Raw genomic sequence first — 22,306 nt, forward strand, 5'->3', positions numbered from 1 at the left:
GGGGCCCGGAGCCGGGCGCGGAGCCCCTGACAGTACAGGTACGGAGGCGGCGACCATGGCAACTGCCTCCTCCTCCGCCGTGTTCGCAAGGCTCTTGGCTGTGTTCTGGGGGCTCGGCGCTCGCCTGGGGCGCGGCCGGGAGCCCGGTGTGCCGGGCAGGGGTCGGCAGGGGTGGGCCGCGGTGGGGGTGGGCACCCTCCTGGGTCTGGCCTGGTCTGACCCGTCTGAGCTCTTAGGCTGGCGGGGTCAGAGTGATTGCGTCTCCCAGTTCTTCCGGAACTGCAGGGGTTCCCCTCCTTTCCTGGGAACGTGCAAGGCACTCCTGAACCTATTCCAAGCTACAGGTTTCCAGTGGGGCACATGGCTGAAAAGTTGTGTCAAACAGAAAAAAGAAAAAAGAGGACTAAAGCTGGAGGCCGATATGCTTTTGGTGTGTCTGTCTGCCATTCCTGGGGTCCGCCTTCACTGGCAGGGTGACTCTTGAGCAGTCATGATGCGCATCCCCAAACTAAATCACACAGATGAGGAGCTCCGCTGTTTTTCAAGAGGCGGTGATTTAGAAATGTACCCTCTTTTGTTACAGTGTGGAGACCAGCAAGCTCATCCTGACCCCTTGCCAATCCAGTATGCTTAAGGCACTGAGGGTCAGGGAACAATGAGGTGAAGGTTGACGTCCTTTACCTAGACTACGGCCGAGGCCCAAGGCACGGGGATGTTAACGATAGTAGTAAATGACAAATGTTCCCAAAAGGCTTTTTGTGCTCAAATATGTTTAGAAACTTCATGGTTCAAGTTTTCTCTTCCCAGGTGGCGCTAGTGGTAAAGAACTCCCGTGCCAACGGTGGAGACAGGTTCTATCCTTGGGTGGGGAAGATCCTGTGGAGGAGGGCGTGGCAACCCACTCCAGTATTCTTGCCTGGAGAATCGGATGGACAGAGGAGTCTGGCAGTCTGTAGTCCGTGGGGTCACAAAAGAGTCTGACTTAACTAAAGGAACTTAGCATGCAGCACGTGCATATTTAGAAACTTCAGCTTTCAATATGCTAATAGTATTTTTACCAAGAATTTCCCACTGGAAGTATAGTATGGAGTTTCCCAAATTTGAGTGGAAAATACTGTTTTTCTTGGGTATTACCTCTTTAGCATATAAGACAATTTGGAAAATGGAGTTTCAGAATTGGAAACTCAAGATTTGGAAGGGGGAGTTTAGGTCAGTGCTTTTCGAACTTGAATGGTGCATACACCTAGGGGTCTTGTTAAAGTACATGCTTTGGTTGGTTCTACATTTTAAACAAGTTCTTAGGTGATGCTGGTGGTCCGTGGACCACATACACTTTGAGCACAAGGGTGTGGGTCTCTGGGTTGAAAGAGACCATGTTCTATTCCTTGCCCTCCAGAACAAGCTGTGCTGCCTTGAATAATCTCTCCTCCTGTCCAGGCCTGTAAAATAGGAGACTGGACTGGAAGAGCGCAACTGTTTCTTTCAGATCTTGTGATAGTTGAATTCCTTCTAAAATATTCTTGCCCAGTGGCCAGTTTGGGCTTGAACATTTCTAGTAATGGGGAATTTACTGAATGTAAGGCATCCCATTTCATCACGAAATAGCTCAATATGGAAGTTTTTCATGTTGCTAAAATACCTCTCTATAACTTCCATCTTGTTGATCCTAGCTTATCTTTTAGAATCAGAGACATAAAAAATATAATTCCTCTTTAAAAGATGAGTCTTGGGAATTCCCTGGCAGTCCAGTGGTTAGGACAGTTCTTTCACTGCCAAGGGTCAGATTCAATTCCTGCTCAGGGAACTAAGATCCCACAAGCTGTGTGGCACAGCCTCTTAAAGTGTGAGATGTTTAAGACAGTGTTACTACCATGTTTTCCCCAAACTGAATTGTCCTTTATTCTTCCCTGGCATTGTTTCAGATTTCTGTCTCTTAAATCTTGTCCTCCTGTGTGGAGGGTAGTGGAGCTGTAGCAGGACTTTGAAGGACGAGTGGGGCTTGCAAAACCAGGGGAAGCATCCTAAGCATTTGATAGTGGTGCCGAGATACGTCAGATCCAGAATGGTTTGACTCAAGTAGGAAATGTTATGTCACTGAAAGATTTGGGGCAAAGCAATATTTTACAGTGTGTAGTGGTTTTCCCGTAGTGTATAATGTGGTTGGAAATGAGGAAAGAGAGAGGCAGGGAGCCAGACAGGCTTCCCATACCAGTAAAGATGGCCTAGGATGATGATAATAGTAATGCCTTCTATTTATGTAACACTTTACAGAACTTTTCACAGACAGCCTTTCCTGTGAGGTAGGCAGAGCAGCTGTGACCCTGTTTTATAGATGAGGCACCAAAGTGGGTAAACGATTTGTCTTAATTTTCAAAGCTATTACATGGCAGACCAAAGTGATGACAGTGGTAACAGAGGAGAAAGGAAGAATGCAAAAGACAATACTGAGAAAGAATTGATAAGTTGGGCCTGACTGAACGAGAGTGCAGAGGAAAAGAAGTTGTTAGGGAAGAGTCAAAATGGGTGGGAAAATCATAGTACATGACTGACAGCTGCCATAGCTTGTACTCTGACAGACCTGATATTGTTAGTAGCTCTTTGGAGTTATAGGTCAGAAGGCATTGTAGAGGATTCCTAGCTTTGGCCTGTCTACAGATACCAGGTGGTGTGTGGGGGCTTTGGTTATCTGTCCCATGCCAAGGGAAATGAGAACTGGGTATTCAGTGTCCCCTGAGAAGGTAAGTGCTGAGCAGTTGACTGATTCAAGTCTATCTTAGGGTCCTTGCCATCCTGAAGTCTCTGGATGTGGTTTTATATAATTTTTCTTTCGAAGTTCCAGCTCGTACTGGTTGTACTTGGCTGACAAATTGGTTATCCAGTCTGACCTCCCTAAGCTCTGACGTATCCACTGAGGGTTTCAAGGAAACAGAGACTGGATCCTTGTCATTCCTAAAACCTTACTGAAGCTATTTTCCCAGATCTACACTTCCTCTAGAGCCTAGAGGTCTTTCTTTCTCTTGTCCTTTTACCTTAGAAGCATATGAAATTGAGATTTATTGCCACTGCTGAATTCCATAGGAACTGGAGCTGTGCCTGCAGTTTTAGTTTCTTAGGCTCCTAACTGGAGAAGAAAGAGCTACCTTTGCTGGGGTGTATGTTGTATTTCCCCCATGGTGTCTCTGGGAAACCTATCAGAGCCAACTTATATCCCTAGAGCCTGATGTTGGTACAGGCTTCTGTTCAACATTGAGTATCTTCTCTGTTCAGTGCTTAGGATAATTGAGATGAATAAAAACTTTGCCCTGGAGGAATTCATGATGGGATAAGGAAGACAGTATTGTAAGGAAGCTTCCCTGGTGGCTCAGAGGTTATTAAAGCATCTGCCTGCAATGTGGGAGACCTGGGTTCGATCCCTGGGTCGGGAAGATCCCCTGGAGGAAGAAATGGCAACCCACTCCAGTATTCTTGCCTGGAGAATCCCATGGATGGAAGAGCCTGGTGGGCTACAGTCCACGGGGTCGCAAAGAGTCGGACACGACTGAATGACTTCACTTCACTTCTTCATTTCAAGATAGGTGGATCCAAGTTTCTAAGAGGATTTGGGGATCAAAGAAGGGGTGATTGATGAGATTAGATTCATAATGAGGCCAGGTTTTTAATGGCCTGCAGTTTTGTGGGAGGGAAGTCTCTGGAGGTTTTCAGGCAGGGAGGTGATGTGGTTATATTTTGGGAAGCTAATTGTGGAAATAGACTGAAAGGGGAGGATCTGGATAAGGACCATCAGGAGAATCTTGTAACAACCTGGGCTTGGCTTCAGGCTGAATTAAGGATTAGTGTGAATGGGAAGAAGGGGAGGATCAGAGATTGTAGAGACAGAGATTCCCTGATGTAAGGACTAATTAATTGAGAACAAGAGAGGGAATTGTCCAGGATGACTCAGTTTTCTATTCTGGATGGATGGTGGTACCAGTAAAAAGGAGAATATAGAAGAGGAACATTTGCTGGGGGAAGATTCCATGTGTTTTGGGTCATGTTGAATTTGGGGGTCTGTGGCCCTTAACAGGTAGGTGGAAATGTGGGTCTGGAGTTCAGAAGAGAGTTTGTGTCTTGGGGTGGTGGATGATGCTGTTGGAATGGATGATCCCAGTCATGCTTACAGAAGGCTGAAGGTGACAGAGGAAATGACAAGGCTTAGTGGGCAAGGTAAGAGAGAATGTTGTCCAGGGAGCTACAGAGGAAAAAGTTGCAGGAAGAAAATCAGCAGCGTCTGTTGCTACAGGGAGGTCGAGTAGGATGAGCTTGGAAAATGTACGTGGAGATTGGGCAGTTAAGAGATTGTGGTTACCAGGACTCATTTTTTTTTTTAGTGTGAGCAGCTTTAGTGGAGTCATAAGGACAGGAGCCAAGTCAATTGAAGAGTGGATGGAAAGTGAGGATAAGGAGGATGTGCTCTGAGTAGTTTGGCAAGGAAGGAAGGAAGATGGTGGCAGCTTGTGGAGGAGTAGCAGAGACAAGCGTCAGGTTTTTCTAGAAGTCTTGAGCGTGGGCTATCCAATGAGAGGTCACATTTGAAGGCGCAAAGGAAAAGATGATCGCAGAGGAGGGTGGAGGGTTGTCTGAAAAGAAGACATCATTTCTTTTGAAGAGGAATGACTGAAGAAAGGGAAAGAATGTAGGAAGAAAGAGGCAATGATGGACACATCTAAATTTGCAAATAGGGTCTGTCTCCTTTCTCAGCAAGGTTATCTGTTGGGGGAGGGGCTCTGGTGTGGGCTCAGATAGGAACACGGACTTGAGAGTGGCAAGGGAAGGCTTAAACAACTGTCCAGAGAGGAAAGGGAAAGAGAGCAGACTCAAGATCGCTCCAAGAACATTGCATACTTCTGAACTTGAATCCTGCACTGAGGTCTCTCTTTCCTCTTCTTCGTAATAATTATGGCTGGCATTTATTGAATGTGTCATCCCAGGCACTCTTATAAGTGCTTTTCAGCCCTGTTAGAAAAGTATTGTTATTACCTGTGTTTTACAAAAGAAGAAATTGAGGCATGGAACAGTAGTATTTATGTTTGATGAATCTCTTGTTTCTGCAGAAATGGCATTCCTTCTGTGAGGCATCAGAGAAAGGCAGAAATTTGTTCCCAAGTCCCAGTTTCTGGTCATAAGGGGCTGGAGTTTAGGGCTGATAAGGAGGGAGCTTTACCAGGGCAGTCTGTGGGTATGATAGTGGATGGGTGGGCAGGGTGGTGGGGTCAGGGTTGCTGCTATCTTTTTGCAACTACATATGGAATTCTGAAATCCTTATGTGACTTCCAAGCAGCCTGACTAGAAGGACAAGTGACTGTAATGATTTGTTACGTATTGCAGGCTGACGCTGTGTCACTTGAGATGGTGAATAAGAAAAGAGATCTTGTCTCAACCAGAGAAAAAATTTTTTTCTGCCAGTTATGGAACTAGGCAGATCTATAACCTTTCATAATAACATGCATTATTAACACTCAATTTTGATGTTTCCCCATTGGTGTGATAGAATTTGTCGGTAAGGTGCACACCTGACTTGAGTGAAAGAGGAGAATGATGAGATGGCATGGATGGAAGAGAATGGACTTACCTTTTCCTGCTGCAGCCACTGGAGCATCATTTCTGTGTCCTTCCTCTTGAGGTTGCCATGGATACGCCTTTGCTTGGTGACTTGAGGGGATTGATTTCCGTTATGATCAGTTGATGACGTGGGTTTAAACAGAGAAAGGACAGAATGCTCTGCTTCTGGGGAGTGGCTGGTGAGCTGCCCAAAAGGCAGAGCCAAGCATAGCCGAGGTGGCTGTGGCTTTGCTGGCTGCTTTGGGTTTTGCTGAAGTTGTGAAATGGTGCATCTCTCTCTCTACAGCGCAGGCTCAGAGTTCCCCGTCCTCAGGGTCCTAGTGCCAGGGACTTGTTGGTTGATCGAGGGGAGGAAGCAGCAGTCTGTTAACTAGGACTCCCACTAGCTCTGGGAGGGTTGTGGTTCTCAAATACAGGGCTGGACTCAAGTGCCTGTTGCCTTGCTGCAAAAGCACCTTTCTTGAGGATAAGTGAGGCGTATTGTGTAGCTTTCCTTGCTGGAGGTCTGGGCCCTTTGGAAGTGGTCTGGCGGTCACTGGATATTCCTAGAGGGGAATATCCTGGGAGGGAGTAGACCTGTTTTCAGTTTGGGAGTGGGCTACAGAAATTTCTGGGAATAAATGAAGAGCTTGGAGAGGTTAAAAAAAAAGTCTGTTTAGGGTCTAGGTCCTGTCTGTGAGATTTGCAAGGCAGGAACAAAAGGCTCCGTGTATCTTCTTTCCGGGTATATCAGGAATCCAGCCTTCCGAGCTTCCAGTCCCCAAGCTTCTGTTCCCATCTCCTTTCCTGACTCCTGAGGGACTTATATCCACACGTATCCCTCCCCTTAGAGATGTACAACTGCACCCTAGTTTTAAGAAAATCTGTATCTTGCTGATTACCTTTATGTTTCATTTTATCTCTTTGCAACCAAATCAAAATACCCAGTGCCTGATGCAAGTGTGTGGACCCTGCTGTCAGACTGCCTGAATTTCAGACCTCCACAGGTGGAATCAGAGAAAGCAAACGATTGGGTTAGCCCAGGATCAAGGTTTGGTAAGGTGAGACAAGAAGAGGTCAGGGGGTCAAAGGATTCTGGTATACCAGTAAAAAGCAAGGTGGAAATGGTACAGACTGGGTGCCAAAGAGACTTTTCCTCCTTACCAGTTCCTCCTTAATTCCCAATCATCTACTTCTTTTCCTGTCATTTCTGAAATGTTCACCAAGTCCACTGGTAACCTGTTTATCAGACTTAGATTTGTGTCCCTTGTTTCTTCCCGTTTTCCTAGACTTTTTAGCAATTTTTAATGTCATTGGGAAGAAAAATGGATTAGAAATCCAGGGAGTATCTCTTTTCTGGTTGAGGTAACACCTAACTTAGAAGTGTTCTGTGTGACTTGGGATGGGTCTCAAAGATGCTGTTGAAGGATCACCTACCTGTTGTTGTTGTTTAGCCGCTCCAGTCGTGTCTGACTCTCTGCGACCCCATGAACTGTAGCCGCCAGGCTTCTCTGTCTGTGGGATTTCCCAGGCAAGAATACTGGAGTGGATTGCAATTTCCAGCTAGTCAAATGTGCCCCACTGGCTATGAGACTTAGATGAGTTGTTTGACTTTTGAGACTTGTAAAATGGAAATAATGGAATCCGTGTTGTCGTCATCACAGGTTCGTGTTGGAAGGAGATCGTGAAATTCATGTGTTAGTGGTCACAGTTAAATTTGCCCCTGAGAAGGCCTTGTGACTTATTTCCTCTCTCTTAACATGTTCAGTTTCCCTTCCCAACTCTGTTATCATCATTCTCGTTGCTCCTGCTTGAGAAACCCCAGGTTTCTTCATCCCTTTACTTGGCCATGCACTCATCTCTGCACCCACTTATTCGTGCAACACCTGAGTTCCTACTGTGTGCAGTTGTCATTGATGTGCCCTCTCAGTGATGACGAAAACAGCGTCTACAATTTGTTGAGCACGTGTTCTGTGCTAAGCGCTGTGCTAAATGCTTTACTTCTGTCTTAGTTAATGTTCACAGCATCCCTGTGAGATAAGTATTATTTCCCCCCTTTTTCAGATAAGGTAACGAGGGCTCTGAAAATATGTTAGCTAGAGTCATACCGGTGAGGAAATGGGAGAACCAAAGCTGTATCCAGATCTGTCCATCTCCAGAGCCCAGACAGGCCTGCTGCTGCTTTCCCCATGTTTGATCTATCGTAGGTCCTTCTCAGGGTTGTTTTTTGTGTTTTTTTTTTTTTTTTGGTGGTGTCTCTGAATTGGTCCATTTCTTCTTCCCTTTCTTTTTCTCTTTTGAGCCCACTTCAGACCCCCTCCAACCCTTGCTCATTATTGCCGGTAGTGTCCTTGCTGTCATCCCTGTCTTTATCAAGTTGCTATGCCTCAACTCCATCCCTCTGTCCACCACCTGTTTGATGTTCCTAAAATAGTTTTCACTATGCCAGTCTCCTGCTCAGGAAGAGTCTGGCTTCCTGTTGCTATTGGATCCAATTCATCTATCTCTACCTGTTGTTAAACTCCCTGAATCTATCCATATTTACCTTCTAATACATCTCAACATCAGTGTTAGTTCATTCAAAATGTTTGACACCCTGTGCCAAGAGTTGATGGAATCATAAAGAGGAAAAGTTGTGGAGTCTGCTTTAACAGGCTTACAGTTTGATAGGAGAACTCATTTAGAATTCTTTACTTCAGCCAAGCTAGGCATCTTTAATTTTCCCCACTCAAGCAGAATTATTCTTTGTCTATTCATACTGTAGTCACAAATTATGTTTGTAGGCCTTTCCTTTCCACACCGCCCCCCGCAAGAAAACCTCATATAAGGCATAATCAAGTACCCCTTTTCTTTCTAGCTCACCTTGCTCCTCTCTGTAGTTCCTTATAATATGTATTGCCTAGACATTTTAAGACCTGTACAGCTTCTGCACTTTTTATAGAGTACTTTTATATGCTTTATCTTATTTGAATATTAATGTAGATATGCCAGGTGATGGTCTTACTTTATAGAAGAAACAGCATCCAAGAAATTCAGTTCAGTTCAGTCGCTCAGTCGTGTCCGACTCTTTGCGACCCCATGAATCGCAGCACGCCAGGCCTCCCTGTCCCTCACCAACTCCTGGAGTTCACTCAGACTCACGTCCATTGAGTCAGTGATGCCATCCAGCCATCTCATCCTCTGTCGTCCCCTTCTCCTCCTGCACGCAATCCCTCCCAGCATCAGTCTTTTCCAATGAGTCAACTCTTCGCATGAGGTGGCCAAAGTACTGGAGTTTCAGCTTTAGCATCATTCCTTCCAAAGAACACCCAGGGCTGATCTCCTTTAGAATGGACTGGTTGGATCTCCTTGCAGTCCAAGGGACTCTCAAGAGTCTTCTCCAACACCACAGTTCAAAAGCATCAATTCTTTGGCTCTCAGCTTTCTTCACAGTCCAACTCTCACATCCATACACGACCACAGGAAAAACCATAGCCTTGACTCGATGGACCTTTGTTGGCAAAGTAATGTCTCTGCTTTTCAGTATGCTATGACTGTATATACTTGTGTTGCTGGAGAGCTCTGTGATATCCTTAGACGTGTGCTCTTTTGAATCTTGGAAGATAATGTGGTCCGGAGGAAGAACATGTTTTTTTGGAGGCCTAGAACTAAGTGTGGTAACAGAGAGTAAAAGTGCACAGGGTTCTGATTCAGGCTTTGGCTCTAGTTTTGGCTCCTCTCCTTGTCTTCTGTGTAACTTCAGAGAAGTTACTCCGTTCTCCAAGCCCCAGTTTCTTGTCAGCGTTGTTCCTAGCCTGCCTCTCTGTGGGGTTATTTTGATGTCCAGATTTGATGATAACTTTTGTTATTAGCTAACTTTTGTTGAGTACTCATTGAATACCAGGCGCTGTCCTAAATGTTATACATGGATTGTCTCAGCTAGTCCTCACAGCAGCTCTGAGATGTTCTTTGCTCACAGTTGACAAATGAGCAGATTGAGGCTCAAAGATGTTAAGCAGCTGGACCAAGTTTTTGTAGCTATCAAATAGTGAAGCCATGAATTGAATGTAAGCAGTCTGAGTCTAGAACTGGTACTCTTAACCATAGTACTAACGACTGTTTTTTTAAGGTGCTCTGTAGACTGTAAGGTGCTCTGAACATGCAGAAGTCCAGTTTGCAAGGAGCTGTGTGGCCCTGCGTAATGGTAAATAGGGAAAGGAAGGGGCAGCATGGATATGTTGCAGGAGAGGAGAGAAATGGTTTCCTAGGGGGTCTGACCAGCATTGGAGATGTGGAGAGGTGTTTTGGGGGCCCTATATCTGGTTGTTGGCTGTCATTCTATTAGGCTATGTGGTTTTCCTTAGAAAGGGTGGAATGGAGGAAGACCCTGTTCGGCCAGTGAAGCCCAGTGTGGACAAGACAGGTAGCCCTCAGCCCAGGGGATCTATGTCCATACTGACCTGGTGGAGCCATAGGTCAGACCCTAGGACAATTTTGTTGGCTACTTAGGGGCATGGCAACCTTTGCCAGTTTGGGGGAAGCTGGAGTACTTGGCTTGCTTTGCTCTGTGTGTGTGTGTGTGTGTGTGTGTGTGTGTGTGTGTGTGTGTGTGGAGTTGTCTCTATTGCTGCTCTTCCTTTGCTAAGTATTGGGCATGGGGCCTGGCTGCTCTGGCCCAGGGTGAGATGGAAATTTAAACCCTGATCACGTGGGTTTGAACCTGACTCCCAAGTTTAGAAAGGGGAGGGAGAAGGAAGAGCATCAGAAAGGGGGTGAGAGACCCTTCTTCTGGCTGGGAGGAAGCCCTGGGAGGCTGATTGTTTGGAAGTGTCACTTGATGCTGGCAGGTCCGCTGCCCTCTAACATCGCGGGGGTGGGCGGGTGGCAGAGATGGTGAGGGGATGCTGACCAGGAGAGTCATCAGGGCTGTGCTCCCAGCATAGGACAGTGCCCTCTACAGGTGAGTGTTGAGAGTCTGTGGCGTGGGCCCGCGTCGCTCCTTCTCTGTCTGTCTGGACTGGCCCAGGTGCAGCAGGGGGGCACTAGGACCCAGAGGCTAGCTCGGCTCCTGACAAGTCTAGAGCAGCACTAGCGCAGAGTGAGACTCATCAGCTGGCAAGCGGAGTGAGACTCATCAGCTGGCAAGCGGGGTTCGGTGTCTCTGGGTTCAGGAATCCTCCAGCAGCAGAGGGGACTTGCTCCTCAGCCCCTTTCTTCGTTCCCTCCCCTACCCCAGTAGGCCACCCAGTGAGGTCCATGGACAGGGGAGGGCCACGCCTGCCGGCTTCTGTGTTTGTCCATGAGGGCCTGGAGCCCTAGCCCTCCTGCCTAGGTTTCTGCCTTTCCTCTCTGTCTTTGGTCAGCTGGGGGAGGGGGTGGAGGCCGAGGGAGCAACATGGCCCAGAGCAAGAGGCACGTGTACAGCCGGGTAAGTGGCCCTGATCTGGGATGGCCATGGGAGGGCTGTTGGAGAAGGCCTGGGTGCCTGTGGACAGTGCTGTGGGGGCTGGGAGACAAAGCTGGACCTGGCCGGGGCCACTCGCAGCCCTGATGGGGGTAGACCGCATAGGCGTCCCTTCCCAGAGTTGGGCCCTTTGTGGGTACTGGTGAGGCCTGACCTTTGACTCTAGCTGAACCTCAGGCCAGAGGTTCCTGAGGGGCACACTGTGCTGGGGATTTCAAATGGGTTGGTGGGTTGGAATGGCCTTTCAATGACGCCTTTCTTTAGAGCTGCTTGATTGTCACTCACTTTCTTGCTCTCTGGCTCAGATGGGCTCTGTAGCCACTGTTGTGTCCACCTGGTCCTGAGGTTTATTAGGGTTAGGACGGTGGTGACAGTCTCTGACTTTGGGGCCGGCCCTGATGTGCCTGTTACCTCCCTTTATTGTCAGGTCCATGAGAGTCACTCAACTGTCCCAGGTATGATTTGGCCTCTCAGAGCCCCTGGGAATGGCATCCTCGCCTTCTGGGATGAGTTCTTTGGGGAAGAGAGTTGAGGAGAGACTGGCTCTGGCAGAGCTTCCTTATGAAGCCAAGCGGGGGCATCAGAAGGGAGCCCTGTGAGGTCTTCAGGTCCATGCTGTCACTTCTTCATGCCTCATTCTCTGCTGCAAGGCCCCTGGTTCATGGAGCTGCTGTTGCTAAAAATGGCTTAGGTGTGATTTTCTTCTAAGCCATGGGCCTATTTGGGACCTAATTTCATGTTGTCTTGTCATCACGAGTATGTCAGAAGCCGAGAGCTTCCCAAGGACAATGTTTAGTCTATTCCCTTGGCTTGTCCATTCATTTGGGCCACTGGGCAGAGTCGGGGGACAGTTTGCAGGACAAATCTGAGATACCAGATTGGCCTGGCCTTTGTATATTTATTTATTTGTAGCAAGATAGCACGAGTGAAGGATCTGCAGAGCTTATAGATAGAGTTGATTGGCCAGGGCTGAGGCCTGGAAGAAGGGAGTTAAATGGTTGAATGGGCTTGGTGAGGCATCTCGGGGTGTCATGGTGGGGCGGGGGAGGCCAGGTCGTGAAGGAGGCACAGTTGCGTGCCACTGAAAGGGAGAGGTCTGAGAGAGCCGAGTGAACCTCAGGGAGGACAAGCAGAAGTAGGGAGGGGGCCAGGAGTCTGCGGGAACACTCACTGGCTCACCTGTCTTCCCAGCTCCGACTTCTGTGTCAGGCACTGGGTTGTGGGGAACCACTGTAAACTGAGTTACTTGCTTGAGCTTCATTCCCCTCCTAGCGGACAGTGCTCCTGAGAAAGTAGCCATGTGGACTGACATTCACAGATCTGTCAATGAATTCTGATTTATTAAAGTTAAATATAAACTCTTAAAAATTCTGGCAGATTCCAGGGGAATTTGAAGAAGTTTTAGAACATAATACTGACATTTTTCCAAAAGAAATTTGGTAAGTGTTGGTGGGGGCACTTTAATTTGAGAATGGGGTTCAGGGAAGTGACTTCTGGTCCTTTTTTAGGCCAGGATCCTGATCAGGGCCTCTCTTTTGTATTAGGATGACACCCTTAACCTGAGGCTTTTACCTATGTATGTTTGCACGTGTCTTTCAGACTCCTAGTGGCAGCAGAATGAGTGCTGAGGCAAGTGCCCGGCCCCTGCGAGTGGGCTCCCGTGTGGAGGTGATTGGAAAAGGCCACCGTGGCACCGTGGCCTATGTTGGAGCCACACTCTTTGCTACTGGCAAATGGGTAGGTGTGATCCTGGATGAAGCAAAAGGCAAGAATGATGGAACCGTCCAAGGCAGGAAGTATTTCACTTGCGATGAAGGACACGGCATCTTTGTGCGCCAATCCCAGGTACTCACTTCCTGCTCCTGTGTGTGTGTGTGTGTGTGTGTCTGTGTGTGTACATGCTCTGTTGCATGTGCAGCTGGTGTGTTGGTGTTCTCTTTTCCTGGGCATGAGCCTGAGTCTCTGGTTGGGAGAGTGGGAGGTAACGAGGGAGGGAAGATCGAGAGCTATCCTTAGGGAATCGGCCCTGTACTCTAGGCTTGCTTAGGGCCTGAAGAGGGGCCCATACTACATCCAGCCTTGATCTAGCTATATTGAGTCTATTCTGTGGCCTCAGATCCAGGTATTTGAAGATGGAGCGGATACTACTTCACCAGAGACACCTGATTCCTCTGCCTCAAAGGTCCTCAGAAGAGGTAACAACCACCCACTTAAGTTGCCTCCTCACACGCAGGAGTCCCCAGGACTTCTCCCCAGAACAAGGGGCCGCAGTGGATCCTGAGATTTTCTGTCACCACCGTATTCTGTTGTTACGTCTTGCTTACCCTGCCATGACGTTCTCTGCTCCTATCCCTCTACACAAACACACGCTTTGTTTCTGTTTGCATTCTAGAGGGAGCTGACTCAAATCCAAAGACCAGCAAACTGGTAAGTAGTCAGGGATAGGAGTGGGGAGTAATGGAGGAAAGGGGGAAAAGAAAAAGAGAGGAGGGAGGCCCACACCAGGTCTTACTCGCCTGCTTCTTCCGCCCGAGGCAGTGAACTGAGTTGGCCTTTCCAGGCTCCATCCTCTCTGAGGAGGAAACTTCCTGGGTATGCGTTGCCGCTGTAGGTATAAAGGCGCTAGCAGGGAAAAGCTGCCCATGCCCGGAAGTTCTGGCTCCGTTGGAACTGAGGCTGGGGGAAGGGAAGACCGGCTGCCCCTAGTAGTGTTGCTGCCAACTTCCTACCTGTTGGTGCCCGCGGCTGCCGACATCTGATGGATATAGGGTAGGGGTAAGGTAAAAACTGGAGGAGGAAGGTGCTCTCTGGTTCACAACTAAGTGGGAAGGAGCTGGGCCCTCTGCCGCCTTTTCAGGTTGTATGTAGAGGGCCCACCGCAGCTCCCCTCCTCTGCTCCCGACTCTCCAGCTCCTCTGGGCAGGGTGTGGACCTCCTGGAAGCGGATCTTGAGGGAGGCTCATCTCACCCGGGCCTTGACAGTGACCTGCTCCTCCCATACCGGTGTTTGCCTGTGGGTCTTAATACCTACACCCAAGATGTCTGACCGGCTAGCTCAGTGTGTTGTTTAACTCTGTTCTCTAACTCTGCCCTTTCCACCTCCTCACGCAGCGGGGACTGAAGCCTAAGAAGGTGGTGTGTTTACTGTTTGTGCCTGGGTGGGTGAGGGCCATGAGCCCCCTGCCCAGCTGTCCTGCATGTCCGTGGGCTGCTACATGCATGTATGTGTGACCTTGGGGCTGGGATGGCCAGAGGAAATGGCAGCCTTGGCTTTCAGAGTTCCTTTGAGGGGTGCGAGGATATCAGGCTCAGTGTCCAGGCCCAGATGGCGTTAGGGACGATCCTCACTCCTCCTCACACCCCTGCCCGTCGCCTCGGGACTTCTAGTCAGAGACTAAGCATTTGACTGTAAATCGCAGCAGCATGGAAAAGAGCATTGACTGGCTTACAGTGCATTCTCACTTAGCCTGAGCTTAGGGTCAGTGGCAGGAGAGACGGAGGGTGTGGAGGTGAGGTTAGCTAAGTAGGTGGGAGTCAGGGAACCCAGCGCGGGAAGAGCAGTTGGAAGCCTGAGTGGGGCCTGCCTCTGGGTGGCGTGGCCATGAATGCGCACCTTTGCTCTGCTCTGTCCTTTTTTCCCTGCCTCTTCCTTCCTCTGGTGTTGTGCCCGGGGCCTACCTCCCACACCTTACAGCCTTCCATCAGCCATCACTGGAGTGGGGCTGCCACCCCTGAGACTCTTTCAGTCTGAAGTTGCTGCCATGACCACTTCCCCACACCAGTTCATGCCTTTGGGCTGTGCCCAAGCCGTCTCTGACCTGCATGTGCCTGTCTGACCTGTATGTGCTGTGCTGTGTGTATGAAGTTCTGTGATTTCCTTGTTACCCATCTGTGTCAGGACCTTCTGACTCTGCATGGAGAGCTGTTAGACTGGGGCAGTGGGAGGAGAGAGTAAAACTTCTCTATTTTGATTTCTGGTTGGTGGTGGGTCCTCACTTTGGAGTCTTGCCTTGGAAGAGATGACATAATGGTACTTGCTTGGGGGTCCTGGCTTTGGAGGGAGTGGGGGTATAAGAAGGAAGATAATTCTCTAAAGGATACTGGACCCATTCCAGGAACTTGGCTTCTTCCCTTGATTATTGGCTCCTGGTTGGGGCTCCCATCTTGCATTAGACCCCAAATAGAGAAGAGCATGGACCTGCAGTCTACTGTCTATGGAGGGGTTCTGGCTGCAGTCTGATCCGACCATGGGTGGGATGTGAGCCATGCCCAGATCTGGGTATTTTTGGCGGCTGACTAGGGAAATGTGGCAAAGCCTAGCCTAGGCTGCCTGCGCCGGGGCACAGCGCCTCCTTGGCTCATGGTGCAGAGTGTCAGTCAAGTTGTCAAGTCCTTCCCTAGTTATTTCTCTCCAGTGGCTCTCTCACAGCACATCACTTAACACAGGAAACAGGGAGCTAGCACCAGAACAAAAGAAGGAACTCTGAGGGGCAGCGTGGAAGAGAGGACCCAGATGTCTCTGCAAGGTGCCCAGTCCTTTCTGGAAGCTCTTTAGAGACAGGCTCTAACCTGCCCACAACCCAGGGAGAGTTGGGAAAGGAGCCAGATGCTGTCATTAGAGCTGCTACTGCCCAGATGGAATGTTCTCTGGGTTTCTTAGTGTGCCCCGCAGAGCCGATGCAGGAGTGCTGGGTGTGTGCGCCTGATGAGCCACCAGCAGGATATCATCTGTGTGTATAAGAGACAGAAGCAGAGTTGATGGGGTTGTAGACTGAGGGGGGTGTGAGTATGAGAGAGGCCTGATGAAGCAGTGAGGTCCCATGTCCCTGTCCAGTGATACCCTGGTTCCAGAGCTGTCATCACAGAAATGGGACGGACCCCCAGCCCAATTTTTTTGAGCAAATCCTTGGGGATGCGGGAGAGGGAGGAGCCAGCCAGGACCTGTTCTTTGGAGAAGGAAGCAGGGTGGGTTTAGCAGAGGACTTTGTCCAGTCAGGAGGAGGAGGAGGAGGAGCCATCAGAGCTGGTGGTTGCTAGGTGACTGAGGAGCAGTGGCTCCACCCCTCGTGGAGCGGAGGAGGGTGGGTGCATGACGTCAGGTGGAGCTGGTGCGGCGGCCACTGAGGCTGCCGTCAGCCTAAGCTGGCGAACTAGGCCGGGGGCCTCCCGAGTGCCTCTCGGGTGCCTGCCGGAGCCTGGCCATCCCCACCGTGCACCGGCGGGGGCTTCCGCATCTGAGCTGCAGCCGTTGGCCAGCTGGGGAGCTGCCGGGCCGGGGAGCTGCGGCTGCATTGTTGGGATTTGATACACTAATCTCCTGTCTCCGCCGCCTTTCCCTCTGTTCGGTCTCTTTCCCTCCCTCCCTTGGCCTGTCCTTCCTGTGTGTGTCCATCCTCCTCTGTCCTTCCTTCTCTTTCCTCTCCTGGCTTTCTTTGGTTTTCTGCAATGATGAGACAGGCACCGACAGCCCGAAAGGTACTCTTGCTTGCTCTGGTCCTGCTGCCAGGCTGCCAGCGTGATGGTGGCAGCAGGCTGCTGGGGTGGGGGTGGGGGCTGACTGACTTGCTCTGTCTGGTTGGGGGACGAGGATGGGGATGAAGGCGGGGGGCAGGGAGAGTGTGTGTCACTGCCATGCCCCACACCCTGGGCGTTTGCTCCCTAGCCTTCTGCTCTTGGCTCTGAATCTGTGTTTTGGGCCTTGTACCCAGTGGCCTCACCAGCTTGAGCTTCAGGCAGCTTTTGCTGCAAACTGGCTCTGGATGTGTTTCCTAGGAGAGAATCTAGGGAAGCAGGTCCAGATGTCTTTGTGCCTCTAGCAAGCCTACCTCACTCGACCTTTGCTAGAATGACACTTGGTTGTAATACTAGCATCCCTCCCCGACTGGGGTCTGTGTCAGGGGCTTTCTCTAGAACAGTTTGTGACACAGTTATGGAGGCTTAGCCCAGGGTAGTAGACGTGGGGGTTGGTCTCCTTGGGAGACCTAGAAGGGCCCAGGCCAAATCTTGTGTTTGCCAGAGCTCTGAGACCCTGGGTATCAAGAATACTGTTTGGGAGTTGGAGTTAATCATGTGTTTATCACTTTGCAATAGTGTGGGGTGGTTGGTCTCCGATCTGGTGTAGGGCAGTAGTTTCCCTGTGCTGCTGCCCACCCCCACCTCCTTTCTTGCAGTCGGGTGGGGTCACTTTGCTGATCTCTGGGCTTCTGGCTAATGCAATATTCATGGTCGTGACACCTGAGCCCTCTGCCCTGGGGATGGGGACTGCTGCAGGAACCGGTCCTGGGGAAGAGGGTGGGGGTGGGGCGTGTGGCCGCACTGTGCTCCCTTGGGGACCTGATCTCCCCTAGCTGGTTTCACTCACTTCTAGGCTTGTATCATCATTCTTGTCACGTGGTATTTCTCAGGAGTCCTGTATGGAATCTAGCACTCAAAGGAAGGGGCTGACCTGGGAAAGTCCTTGGGAGTGGTGGATGGGCGGGGCTCTGGGCTGGAGTGGGAGAGGTGGCTGTGAGAGGACTCCTCTCTGGTCTCTGGAGACCCTCTCTACTAGCTGCTGGCTTTGGTCTCCTGTGGCTCAGCCTGGGAGACGGGGACAGAATTTCCAGGGTAGGATAAAAGTGGGAGAAGGAACCAGTGGGAAATAGGAGTTCTGAGCTCTTGGAGCAGGATCAAGGTGACTCACGGGAAGGAGGGCATGGGGCCGGGTCGGGGAGGAGGGGTGGGCTGCTGACTGCAGCCTCGTGTCTGCTGCTTCTGCTCTCATTGCTGTCCCTCTGCTGTCTGTCTTTCTGCTGTCATCCTTTCTTTCCTGACTACTCCTCCTCTGGCTCCTGTTGCCTGTCCAGACTACAACTCGGCGGCCCAAGGTGAGGAAAAAACAGGCCTCTGTACCAGCCACTGCTGAGTGGACACAGATACCTTAGGCATGTGCATGTATGTGGCCTTTTGTATGAGCAAGTGTAAGTTGGTCACAGTGTGTCCCGGGTTCTCTTCAGGGGAGTGAGGGTGCTGAGGGTAAGGACTGGCCCCTCCTGGGAAGGTGCCTTCCAGCTCTTAGGAGCATGTCTGAGCCAGTAGCTTGAGTGTAGAAGAGAAACGAGAGTGGTTGTGCTTAGCCAAGGCAGACTTTCTTGAAGAAGGGCATCTAACAGCTGCTTTTGACTGGCTTTTGTGGGGGGTGTGTGTGTGTGTTGTTGGGGAAGGGGTGGGGAATTAGAGGAAATGTGAAAAAGAACTTGGAATGTCAGGGGCTACGGAGGTGGGTGTGTCTGTGAAAGGCCCCCTCGGGTGGGGGCGTCCATGGATAGCGTGTGGTCTCTGGGTGTCAGCCCACTGGGAGGCCTTCAGGGCTCGGTGCTCCAGGGAGGAGCACCGGGCAGGCCGTCTGCTCTAGCACCTCAGCTCCACAGGGACCCGGTACTGTCACCTGATTAGAGCCCCTCTGTCTTGGAGGAGGGAGGTGACAGATGGGTTGGCGGTATGGACCTTGTTTCAGAGGAGAGCCAAGGATTACGACTTTCACCCTGGCCCTTTTACTTGAAGGATCCCCTGAAATAGACCAGGGGGAGGAGGATGAGCTTGAGGTTTTTATCAAAGTGTAGAGCCCAGGACCCCCAGTTTTAGCCCAGCCTTCTCTGGGAACGTGAAAATTAGAGATCAGTCTGTTCTTTCTCTCTGGGAATGACACTGAGGCGCTTGTTCCCTCTGGGGGAGGTGGGTACAGGCCCAGAGCAACAGTAGCACTGGGAGTATTAAGAAATTGCTACAATGATTACAAGTGGGTCACAAAAGGAATGGTCAAGGGAGTGAGGGCTTCTGCCCTATCAGGGTGGTGCTAGACCTTGGAGGAATGTGGGGTCAGTGCCAAGGGAGGAGTCTTGTAACCTTATGTCTTTCTCCGTCCCTCCCTCTCCCGCCACCCCCCGACCCAAATCCCGCCGGCCCTTTGTCACTGCCTCTGACTGTGGCACTTTCCCTCTGCCCATACTGTTTCTCTGTTCTCACTGTCCTGTGATACTCTTTGCCTTTCTCCTCCTCTGTCACTTCCTTCACCGCATGCTCGTATTCTGTCTCACTCTTTTACCACCCCTGTCCCCTACACTTTTTCTGGTCTGCCCCTGCCCTCTCGGAATAGCCCACCCGCCCGGCCAGCACTGGGGTAGCCGGGGCCAGTGGTTCCCTGGGCCCCTCTGGCTCAGCATCAGCAGGTGAGCTGAGCAGCAGTGAGCCCAGCACCCCAGCTCAGACTCCGCTGGCAGCGCCCATCATCCCCACGCCGGCCCTCACCTCTCCTGGAGCAGCACTCCCACTTCCTTCCCCCTCTAAGGTAAGATCTGGGGTTGGAGCAAAGAAGAACCAAGACACAAAGGGGCCTGTGACCCCTGACAGGCTCTTAGAAGTTTCCCCGGGTTGAGGGAGACCCAGAACCTTGGATTAGAAGGGTGGGGTCCCAGCATATAAGTATCCCATTACTGGCTAAGCCACCCTTTCCTCTCTGCCCTTCCACACTTCCCCCATAGGGATTGGGCTCTTCACAGATATTTGTATGCCACTTGCTTTGGCCCTGGACCTGGAATGACTTCTGCACACATTGCTGTCCTTCCTCTCCAGCTCAGTCTTGATGGGGAAAAGCGGGGAGGCTGTGCACAGACTGAAGGGTCTCTCCTTTGCAGGAAGAGGAGGGGCTGAGGGCCCAGGTGCGGGACCTGGAGGAGAAACTGGAGACCCTACGGCTGAAACGTGCAGAAGACAAGGCAAAACTAAAAGAGCTGGAGAAACACAAGATCCAGCTGGAGCAGGTGCAGGAATGGAAAAGCAAAATGCAGGAGCAGCAGGCAGACCTGCAGCGGCGCCTCAAGGAGGCTCGGAAGGTGGGACTTGGGATGAAGAGGGTGTCTGGGGAGGCAAGGGGCCCAAGGAAGTGCTGGAAGCTGGAACTGGAGCCTGGACTATCCTGTGAAAAGGGGTTCGTGAGGCATCTCTGTGATCGTACCCCCAACCGTCACTTCTCTTCAGGAAGCCAAGGAGGCCCTAGAGGCAAAGGAACGCTACATGGAGGAGATGGCTGACACTGCTGATGCCATCGAAATGGCCACTCTGGACAAGGAGATGGCTGAAGAGCGGGCTGAGTCCCTACAGCAGGAGGCCGAGGTGCTGAGGGAGCGTGTGGAAGAGCTCACTACCGACTTGGAAATCCTCAAAGCTGAGATTGAAGAGAAGGGTAAGGGGCCAGGAGCTGCCAGGGGCCAAATGATGGGGTTGGACCCCTGACTGAAAGTATGAATGGTCTTCCCCAGGCTCAGATGGTGCCGCGTCCAGTTATCAGCTCAAGCAGCTTGAGGAGCAGAATGCCCGCTTGAAGGATGCCCTAGTGAGGTAGGGTCCTCATTGCCAGGCTCACTCTCCTGTCTCCAAATCCGTGAGTGACTCTTGATACCTGGTCTTTCTTCTTCTCTCTTGCCATTTTCCCACAGAATGCGGGATCTTTCTTCCTCAGAGAAGCAGGAGCATGTGAAACTCCAGAAGCTCATGGAAAAGAAGAACCAAGAGCTGGAAGTTGTGAGGCAACAGCGGGAGCGTCTGCAGGAGGAGCTGAGCCAGGCAGAGCGCACCATTGATGAGCTCAAGGAGCAGGTCTGAGCAGCCCAACCCCTTGCCCAGAGCACTGCGATGCTCGCCTTCCGATGTCTCCTCTGTCTTGGCACCTTTCAATCCTTCTCCTTGTTTGCGCTGTCTAACACAGGTAGATGCTGCTCTGGGGGCTGAGGAGATGGTAGAGACGCTGACAGACCGGAACCTGGATCTGGAAGAGAAAGTGCGCAAACTGAAGGAGACGGTGGGGGACTTGGTAAGAGAAGAGCAGACTGCTGACTTATAACCCTGATGGAGGGTCTTGGGAAGAGACTTGCCATGAGAAGGATTGACGTGATCCCTGATCTTTGGGTAGGGTGTGTAGTGAGTGAACCCACCCTGGCCTGCTACCCTGACTCTGACTTTTCTTTGCCCCAACTACCTTGTCTCCCAGGAAGCAATAAATGAAATGAACGATGAACTGCAGGAGAATGCACGTGAGACAGAACTGGAGCTGCGGGAGCAGCTAGATATGGCAGGTGCCCAGGTGCGGGATGCCCAGAAGCGTGTGGAAGCGGCCCAGGAGACAGTCGCAGACTATCAGCAGACCATCAAGAAGTACCGCCAGCTGACTGCCCACCTACAGGTGCCTGCACACCCACTGCTCTCTGCCCACAATCGCCCCAGGGCTTCCCCCGTGACTCAGCTGTGTCTTGTCGCCCATCCTTGCCCCCAGGATGTGAATCGGGCACTGACAAACCAGCAGGAAGCATCCGTGGAGAGGCAGCAGCAGCCACCTCCAGAGACTTTTGACTTCAAGATCAAGTTTGCTGAGACTAAGGCTCATGCTAAGGTCAGGAAAGTGGGTGAGCTGGAGAGGGGTGGGTGTTGGAGACCCCAGCCTGGGTGAGGCCATGGGCTGATCTGCTGTGGGGTTCTGACCTTCGGGTTCCTGGAGTTGGGAGTGCTTTGTGTGGTGGTTTGGAAGACTCCTGGCCGGGCCTGCCCTAGAAGCAGGAGACACATTGGAACGTGGGATGGAGGTTAGGAGGTTCTCCGCAGCCTAGCTGAGAACCTACTCCCCTGTCTCGCTCACAGGCAATTGAGATGGAGTTGAGGCAGATGGAGGTGGCCCAGGCCAACCGGCACATGTCCCTGTTGACAGCCTTCATGCCTGACAGTTTCCTTCGGCCAGGTGGGGACCATGACTGCGTCCTGGTGCTGCTGCTCATGCCTCGACTCATTTGCAAGGTACGGTCTGTCAGCCACATTCCCAGCAGGGGGCTGCTGAGCTTGCCGTGAGCCAGGCACTGGGGGCACCAAGCAGAGGTGGCAGTCGTTGTCCTGCTCTCAGGGTTTATGACGTAGTACAGGGACGCAGAATCACAGACAGATGTATGTCACAGATGGCGTTTTATGAAGGGGAGATGCAGCTTGTGAAGCGGAGGTAGTGTCTGGGAGAGAGCACAGCTGGGAAGCTGATGGAGACAGTGGGCTATTACTGAAGGAGTAACATTTGAGGTGAGACCCGAAGATGACTGGAGTTTGTGGGGGATAACTGTCAGGATCACGCTGTAGTTGGAAAGGCAGAGGGAGCAGCAGCTTTAAGGTAGGAAGGAGCTGGTCCCACTGGTCCTGCTGCCCTGTCAGCCCGCATCCGAATCTCCGTCAGCACCAGCAGTCACATCGCCCTTTGCCCATGTGCGACTCCCTGCC

The 22,306-nt window shown here is 51.1% G+C and overlaps 1 protein-coding gene across 6 annotated transcripts in view; it reads left to right on the top strand.

The window, feature by feature from the left end:
• The first annotated feature begins 6 nt into the window (after positions 1 to 6).
• Positions 7 to 22,306, top strand: part of DCTN1 (dynactin 1) — a 29,823-nt gene continuing 7,523 nt past the window's right edge. For 2 of the 6 annotated variants that reach the window (XM_010829729.1, XM_010829730.1), the window contains exons 1-14: positions 7 to 38; positions 12,620 to 12,865; positions 13,137 to 13,215; positions 13,413 to 13,447; positions 17,866 to 17,886; positions 19,155 to 19,346; positions 19,693 to 19,890; positions 20,036 to 20,240; positions 20,317 to 20,395; positions 20,494 to 20,653; positions 20,763 to 20,867; positions 21,045 to 21,236; positions 21,327 to 21,443; positions 21,689 to 21,841. In XM_010829729.1, coding sequence (XP_010828031.1) covers positions 12,638 to 12,865; positions 13,137 to 13,215; positions 13,413 to 13,447; positions 17,866 to 17,886; positions 19,155 to 19,346; positions 19,693 to 19,890; positions 20,036 to 20,240; positions 20,317 to 20,395; positions 20,494 to 20,653; positions 20,763 to 20,867; positions 21,045 to 21,236; positions 21,327 to 21,443; positions 21,689 to 21,841 — 1,764 coding nt within the window. In that variant the 5' untranslated portion in view covers positions 7 to 38; positions 12,620 to 12,637. The other 4 variants (XM_010829731.1, XM_010829732.1, XM_010829733.1 and 1 more) reach the window with 3 other exon arrangements.

The sequence above is a fragment of the Bison bison genome, unplaced genomic scaffold (assembly GCF_000754665.1).
Source record: "Bison bison bison isolate TAMUID 2011002044 unplaced genomic scaffold, Bison_UMD1.0 scf7180017864508, whole genome shotgun sequence".
NCBI classification, from domain to species: domain Eukaryota; kingdom Metazoa; phylum Chordata; class Mammalia; order Artiodactyla; family Bovidae; genus Bison; species Bison bison.